At 38.9% G+C, this 8,871-nt stretch overlaps 1 protein-coding gene across 1 annotated transcript; it reads left to right on the plus strand.

Moving 5' to 3' along the window:
- The first annotated feature begins 2,939 nt into the window (after window positions 1–2,939).
- On the plus strand, window positions 2,940–6,984 carry LOC132404424 (bone morphogenetic protein 4-like). Its single transcript, XM_059988557.1, has 2 exons — window positions 2,940–3,258; window positions 6,167–6,984. The coding sequence occupies exons 1-2, from the start codon at window positions 2,940–2,942 to the stop codon at window positions 6,982–6,984; spliced, it is 1,137 nt and encodes a 378-aa protein (XP_059844540.1).
- Window positions 6,985–8,871: the final 1,887 nt, after the last annotated feature.

The following is an 8,871-nucleotide window of genomic DNA, read 5'->3' on the forward strand; positions in this document are numbered from 1 at the left end:
AAAATAAAATTAAAAATACAACAAAATTTATGAAAAACGATGCTTGCGTAGAACATAGAACATTATAGCACAACCCAGGCCCTTCGGACCACAATGTTGTGCGTGCCGACCTTTTAACCAACCCTAAGATCAATCTAACTCTTCCCTCCTACATAACCCTCCATTTTTCTATCATCCAGGTGCCTATCCAAGAGACCCTTAAATACCCCTCATGTATCTGCCTCTATTACCATCCCTGGCAGTTGCAGAGTTGTGGAGCCCTTGAATGTGAGTCAATTCAGATTGAGGTGAGTGAAGTTAACAACATCAGTTCAGGAGCCTGCTGGTTGAAGGGTAATAACTGTTCCTGAACCTGGTGGTGGGGACCTGAAACTCCTGCATCTACTACCCATTAGCAGTAGCAAGAAGAGAGCATGGCCTGGATAGTGGGGCTCATTAATGATGGATGCTACTTCATTGTGGCAGTGCTCCTTGTAAGTACGCTAATAGGTGGTAGGGTTCTGTCCGTGATGTTCTGGGCTGTATCCACTACTTTCTGTAGACTTTTCCATTCTCGGGCATTGGTGTCTCTATACCACTCCATGTTGCAACCAGTTGGGATACTCTCCATTGTGCATCTATAGAAGCTTGTCAAAGTTTTAGGTGACATGCCAAATCTACACTAGCTTCTAAAAAAGTTAAGGTGCTGTTGTGCCTTCTTTCTGATGGCACTTATGTGCTGGCTTCTGAACAGATGCTTTGATATAATAACGCCACAGAATTTGAAGTTGCTGACCCTCTCCACCTCCTATTGCCTGACGAGGACTGGCTCATGGGCCTTCGTCTTCCTCCACCTGTAGTTGGCAATCAGCTCTTTGGTCTTGCTGACATTGAGTGAGAGGTTGTTGTTGTGGCTCCACTCAGCCAGATTTTCAATCTCCCTCCTATATGCCAATTCTTTACCACCTTTGACTTGACCAACATTAGTGGTGCTGGCAGCAAACCTCCATGTGACGTTGGAGCTGTACTTAGCCTCACAGTCATAAGTGTAAAGCGAGTAGAGCAGGGGACTACGTGCACAACCCTGCGGTGCACCTGTGCTGGTGGTGATCGTGGAGGAGATGCTTTTGCCTGTCTGTACTGACTGAGGTTCTGCAAGTGCAGAAATCGAGGATCCAGTTGCATAGGGAGGTAACAAGGCCCTGGTTTTGAAGATTAGTGATTAGTTTTGAGGGGATGATAGTGGTCATTAATGTCCTTCAGAGAATGAAACCTACCATTCTTCCCCTGCCAGGACATTGTTAGACATTCAGGAGTGATGGAATTATGTGAGTAGAGCAGGCATGAATTCAAACAAGAACCAGTCTTCAGGAAACTGGTTTTAATGTAAGCTTTAAGCATTAATCATTTTGAAAATAAAAGGACAACCTTGTAAACAAACAGTACAGTTTACAGAGCAGTGGCCCATAGCAGGAGGCTAGTCATTCAAGAGGTTTGGTTTGTAAACAAACAAGACCACAATATGTTCTTATAGGCATCAGGCAAACATAAACGATGGGGGTATGTTAATTACCCTATAACAAACCAGGGATCAGACAGGCTTAGCAAAGTTATTTTGCATCATTGTGATAGAGATCAAAGAAGCTTCCAAACTAGCACATCAAACAGGGTCATAGGCAAATTTACTCGATCAATAGTTGATATATTTGGGTATCCAGAGTGTCAGCCTTCACAGCACTAATCTTGGCAGTCCGGAAGCTTTAAGACCATCCATGCAAAATACCTTGACCCAGTAAAGATGTTTGAACATTCAGAGATGTCTTATCAGTTACAGTGTGCTCACAGTGTAAAAATGTAATTCAGTGGAACCATTTATTAGACACAAAACATTGAAGTGAATAGTCATTGTAGCTATTAAAATCGCATTGAACCACCTGCTCTTTTCTTTGTTCTGAAGTGTATAGAAACTGGATGTAGTTTGCATTCAGGGAGAATCTTCTGAGATTGATTCCAAGAGAATGCCAGCTTGTTGACATGAATAAAGACCTTAAATATCAACCATTGTCAGTCTTTGGGTGACTCAGTTCAGCAGTCACAACAGCCCTCATGGGACTCCTGATCCTTCCCCAACTCGTACACAATTAGAGATGGACAATAAATGAAGATAGAACCAGTGACGTCTGACTGCAAGAAAATAAATGAAGAAATATCCTAATGGGCTTCTTGAAGCTTGCAACACTGTATATCTAAATTCAAAATAGAGCTATGTGAAATGTTGAAAATCGCTCAATTCTATGGGAGAACAGTTGTGATGCCACAGAAAGGAGTGAGCAGGTGTCACATGTGATTAATATCAGATTGCCATAATTTATAATTTTACATAAACAGCTTAGTTCTGAAGCCCAGTGCAAATTTGTTGAACTTGCAGGTGATAGCAGTTCAGGAGGGGTAAGTGAGTATTCAGTACAGGAAATATGCCAAACAATTATACTTCTTCAGGCATCATGAGATTAATTCTCAAATAATATGTCAATACTTCAGGCAAAAATCCCCAGAGGCAAGAATGTATTTTAACTTTTTATATATGTATATGAAATACTCTCAGAATAACTATTCTGTGACATTAGTGACAAAGTCATTTAATTGCGTTAAAAGCCCTTCTAACGGCTACATTTGTTAGTTTAAAATCACAATTTAGAAAGCGTATTAAGTAGAAAAAATGAGCCACTTTTAACATCAGTTATTATGAGGGTTATTACGCTATTCGTCTGCGGGTGCTTTTAAACTAAGTTCTCTGTTCCACTAAGATTATGAATAAACAAAAGGCGGTGGCGAACAGGGTCAACTTTGGACTCTATATAAACCCACGCAACCTTGCTCTGTTAACTGGAGAGAAAAGCAGCCAGAGCGAACACTAATCTCATCGTCTGCTGTTGCAGCATTTTCCAGACAGTGATCCCATGGAACTGCACAGATATTACTCCATATATCTTTATATTTATTTGGCATTGATGTGCAACAAGAGCAGTGAGCTGAAGCCTCAATACAGTCTCCAGCGGAAACATGAGACACAAGTTCAGATTGAAGCGATTAAGAAAGCAATCATGGAACAACTAGGATTGGAGAAACCTCTTACGCCCAGAATTAATATTTCTAGAACAGAGGAGGAGAAAATGTATAAACTTTATCTTCAGCGTGTGCGGAAATCCAACCAAAACAGTAGTTTGTTGAACACGAAGTCCACCAGAATGGATTCTGTCAGTTCAGTTATTGTAAAGGGTAAGTATCTGGTCATTCAAGTACTTTTATATGATTAATGTGTAGTTGGACTGTGTGTATTGTAATCAGAAGGCTTCTAAAAAGTGCGGTGAACCAAGGCTCAGCAAGTCTTTCCAGCAGTGGCCATGCTTAAATTTCCGCACAAGCACTAAAAATAATAGCATGTGTGGAGCAATATCGATATAGTTACAAATTTAAAGCAGTGATGGTTCTACCTCATACATTGAAAAACAAACAGGGCAAACTTCTGTTTCCTATTCGGTGTGATAGTTTTGGGTACATGCTCAAGCACAGTTCTTTTTAATACAACCAATTTTTAGAGGATGAAAGTAGAGAAAATTAATGTTAATTTCTAAAACTAAAATGAATGAACAGCCTTCCAGCACCCTGTTGCTAACAATCAATACTGATACAGCGGATTGTATAAAAATGTAGGCACGGTTTTGTTGTTTGGTAAATAGGTATTGGTTTGCTAAATCACTTTTGCAGTTGATATCACTCTTTAAGGGGATATCGGCAACTTCAGAATTTTCAGAATGATTAGATCATTTAAGGGTTGGCAGACCACTGCTTGGGGTGGCTTACTATAAGTACTGGACTCTCAGATATCCTTTAGCTTCTCCAAGTGTCTAAGTCAGGGTGAATCATATCTAAGTCTAGTACTGATACAAGCCTAGATTGAGAAAGTTAACTGTGAGCATAGCATAGAATGATCTACACCAGTTAAGCCAGCAGGTAGCAGGGAGGCAAATGGTATATACTGTGGGGAAAATAATGGACACTTGGTTAGAAAAAGAACAGAAATGTTTTAAATGGTGAAATACTATTATTGGTGTACAGAAACATTTGTACACCCTGATTCATAAAGAAGAAACAATAAACGTGCAAGCCCACCTATCAATCAGGAAGGCAAATAACATGCAGACTTTTACTGCAAAGGGATTAGAGCATAAATCTACAAAAGTCTTCCTGAGATTATATAGGGGTTTGGTGAGTTCTCAGTTGGAGGGTTGTTTCCATTTTTGGTCTTTGTATCTAAAAGAAGATATGTTTACATTAGAGACAATGATCACAGACTTACTAGGTTTATTCTGGGGATGGATGAGTTATCCTTGAAAAGAGTGAATTATTTTGGCCTTTACTAACTGGAATTTAGAAGAATGAGAAGTGATTTCATTAGGTTGTACAATATTCCAAAAGGGACTGATAAGATAGATCATGTGAGGTGGTTTCCTCTGCCTGGAGTCTAGATCTATTGACGCTGTCTCAAAATGTGGAGCTGATCATTCAGGAATGGGGAGGAATGTCTTTAAGCAGAGGGTTGTAAATCTGTGCAGTTGTCAGGACATTCAGTCATTAGGGTCTAACAGTGATTTTGGACATTAGGGATAATAGAGAGATTGGATTGGATAACTGAGACGGCATTTTGTCAGCAGTAGAGTGGCACATAATGTTGCAAGTTCCAGTAACCCAGGTTCAATCCTGAATTTGAGTGCAGTCTGTGTGGAGTTTGGATATTTTCCTTATGAGCAGAAGACTTACTCTTAGTGCACATGTTTCCCCCAAAGGAATACTTCCAGGTTTATTTGGCCACTGTACTGTTTTTAACCTTCCAATGCTATTGTAGAAGTCACTAATTTATGAATTTATTTTTTTAATTTATTGACATACAGTGCAGAATAGGCCCTCGGAGCTGTGCTGGCCAGATTTAATTCTAGCCTAATCATGAGAAAAGTTACAATGCCAATTAATCTCCAAACTGGTACGTCTTTGGAGTGTGGGAGGAAACTGGAGCATTTGAAGAAAACCCACACAGTCATGGGGAGAACATACAAGAAACATACAAAATTTACATGGCAGGTGAATCAGGTTGTACCATCAAATGAAAATGGAAGGCAACAATCTAGCATTAATCCAAGTGTCCGATTTTCAAACCACCATCTGTTTTCCCACCCCTTATTGGCACTAAATCCTGAAACCTCCCTACCCAAAGGATAGGGAATGTTAAGCAGATGGCCAATGGAGAGAAAAATGCTGAGTCACTTATGGCAGAATTGTTCACTTCTGATATAGAGAGAGCTGGCTATCTAAAGCTATTGAACTTAAACTTGATTCTGGTAAGCTGCAAAGTGGTAAGCAACAGGAACAATGAATGTACTTGTTTTTGGTTTTATAATCTTCATACAATCAAATGAATGAGTGTAATAGTATCACATCCAGGAAGAACATGGGGATGGAAAAGTTGGATTATTTGCTTGGTGCTCAGTCTTGGACAATTTATGAATCAACTATTTTACTCTCTCAGCATATAGCCATCTAATGTGTGGGCAGATACAAATCAGTGCCCATTCACTCCATAACAAATTGGAAAGAAGCAGTATATATTGGCACTTTGCAGCAAAATTTGTGATCAGTATTTTCAGAAGAGAACTGTAGGGAGAGAAGAGTAACAGGAAAATAATTATAATTACAATAATTTTTGAAATCTTCATGGGACCAAATTTTAGGGTTTTTCCCAACTTCAGAAGCTGTATGTCATAAAAATCTTTGTTTTTTTTTCATATGGTGCAAGTTACTTTTATATGGTCTTCTGACTCAGTACCAAGCTAACATGAGTGATTTCAGCAATTAAATCTGGCATGTGACTTCAGTCCTTCTATTTGATTCAGAGATGAGTGAGATCAATGCCTAAAGTACTGATTACATTAGCTAAAGCCACAAGAGAAACATATAAATTGCAAATATATTAGTGATTTCTACAAAGGAATTGGATAGTTAAAAGCAGATGCTCAATTAATTCTTTCTCATAAAAGGCTGAATAGAATTGAGACAATAGGATTGAATCTGAAGAATACAGGCATATGCATAAATGACTGATTGACACATATTCCTCTTATTTTTGTAATAGGAACAATTTTGGAAAACTCAAGTAGAACAACAAGTGATATAAGCAACAACAAACAACAACTGTACTTTAATGTTTCCAATGTCAAGAGCATACTTGTCTTTTCTAAAGTAAAGAGAGGTGAACTCAGATTCTACAAGCGCAGATGTCAGAATGCAAATTCACATCAGAAAACGATGGACGAAAACCCACAGCTTGTAAGAATCTACAACTTATTCAAGCCAGCAACTAAAAGGGCAGAGACACAGCCTAATTTTCTTGGTTCTAAAGTCCTAACATCAAATTTTGAAAAAGTTGAAACATTTGACATTAAAAAAACTGTTGAACATTGGATAAATTATCCGCAGGAAAATTATGGTATTGAATTAGAGCTGCTTCCGTGGTCGTCCAGTCAAAAACATGACTCAGAAGACAAAGTGTCTTTTGAAGTAGAACTGGAAATAGAAGTGCAAAAAACTGTTAAAGAAATCCGGACACGTCGTGAAAGCTACACTGAGGACTGCCAGAGAAGCCAGATCCATTGTTGTAGGCGATCGCTACATGTGTCTTTTGAGGAGATTGGATGGTCAGACTGGATCAGAGCCCCATTAAGTTATAATGCCTTTTATTGTGATGGGACATGTCCACTGAAGTACAAACTTGCCACGATGCATACACTTATCAAATCAAAGATGCATGAACTTTCAGATGGAGCTATTCCAGCCCCCTGCTGTGTGCCTGCATCCTACGAGCCACTAACTTTGCTCCATTTTAACAGTAATGACAAATTAGTACTGACAGCATTTGATAACATGATTGTCTCCAAATGCCATTGTTCTTAATTTTATGAAATTTCAAATTTAGGTATTTATTGGAAGAATATTTATTGATATTTATGTGTTATACCTACTTAGGTTAAATATTTTTATCCTGGTAATTATTATATTAATCCCTTCTTATAACAGCTCATTTTAATCAATGTGTCAGATTAAAATAAGTATTATATAGATACGTCTTTCGGTGTTTTTTTTTTGTTCGCCATTAAAAATGTAATGTCTGAAGATCCACATTCACATTGGTGGTTGATAGTGAATTGAAGCTTACACTAATTTCAATGAAAATCTTAGAGTCATAGTCCCAGCTAACCTCATTGGAAAAAGCCTTCTTGAATTTACCCTATTTTATACCCCTCATAATTGTAAATACCTACATAAAATCTTCTCTCAATCGTCTACATTCCAAGGAATAAAATCTATTCAATCTTTCCATACACCTCAGGTTCTCTGGACTGGGCAATATCCTAGTAAATTTTCTCTGCACTCTTTCAACCTAATTTACATCTTTTCTGTAGGTAGGTGATGAAAAATTGCACAAAATACTCAAAATTAGGCCTCAGTAACGTCTTATACAGCTTCAACACAACATCCCATCTGCTGTACTAAATACTTGTGTACAAAAGAATTCTTTACAACCTGTGACACCACTTACAATGAATTATGGACATGTATTCTCTGATCCCTTTGTTCTACCACACTCCTCAGTGCCCTATCGTTCACTGTGTAAGACTTACCCTTGTTGGTCCTACCGAAGTGCAACATCTTGTATTGTTTGCATTAAATACCACCTGCCATTTTTTCAGCCCATTGTTCCAGTTGATACAGAGTCCGAAGTGGATAGTCTTCATCACTGTCTACAATCTTGGTGACATCCACAAACTTTGTTGATCCATTTAACCACATTATCATCCAGATTGTTGATGTAGATGACAAGCAACAATGGACCCAACACCAATCCCTGTGGCACTCCACTAGTCACAGGCCTCCAGTCAGAGAGGCAACCATCTACTATCACTCTCTGGCGTCTCCCACAAAACCAATGTCTAATCTAATTTACTACCTCATTTCAATGCTGAGCAACTGAACCTTTCTGACCAATTCCCACATGGGATCTTGTCAGCTGCCTTACAATAGTCCATGCAGACAACATCCACTGCCTTACCTTCATCAGCTTCCCTGGTATATTCTTTGAAGAGCTCAATATGATTGGTTAGACATGACCTACCATGCAGAAAACCATGCTGAATGTTCCTAATCTATTCATGTCTATCCAAATACTCTTATATTCAGTTCCTTAGAATACCTTCCAATATCTTTCCCACTGCTGATGTCAGGCTCACTGACCTATAATTTCCTTGATTATTTTTAGAGCATTTCTTAAGTAACGGAACAACATTGGCTAACCTCCAATCCTCCGACACCACCTATCACTAAGGATGTTTTAATTACCTCTGCTAGAGTCCCAGTAATTTCTGCACTTGCCTCCTTTAGGGTCCAAGGGAGCACCTTGACAAACTCTGGTGATTTTTCCACCTTAAGTTGCCTTGAGACAGCAAACACCCCCTCCTCTGTAAACTGTATAGGGTCCATGACTTTGCTGCTGCTTTGCCTCACTCCTATAGACTCTGTGTCCATCTCGTGAGTAAATGTAGATGGAAAAATGCATTTAAGACTTTCCCCATCTCTTTTGGCTCCACACACAGATTACCATTCTGTTCTTTCAGAGGACCAGTTTTGTCGCTTGCAGTCCTTTTGCTCTTAGCATTTCTGTAGAATCCACTAGGCAACCTCATGCTTTCTTTTAGCCCTCCTGATTTCTTTCATAATTGTCCTCTTGTATTTCTGTGAGCACCTGGTTTATTCCTGCCTACTTATAACTGCAATGCATGTCCT

This window comes from Hypanus sabinus, chromosome 14 (genome assembly GCF_030144855.1).
Source record: "Hypanus sabinus isolate sHypSab1 chromosome 14, sHypSab1.hap1, whole genome shotgun sequence".
Classification (NCBI taxonomy): domain Eukaryota; kingdom Metazoa; phylum Chordata; class Chondrichthyes; order Myliobatiformes; family Dasyatidae; genus Hypanus; species Hypanus sabinus.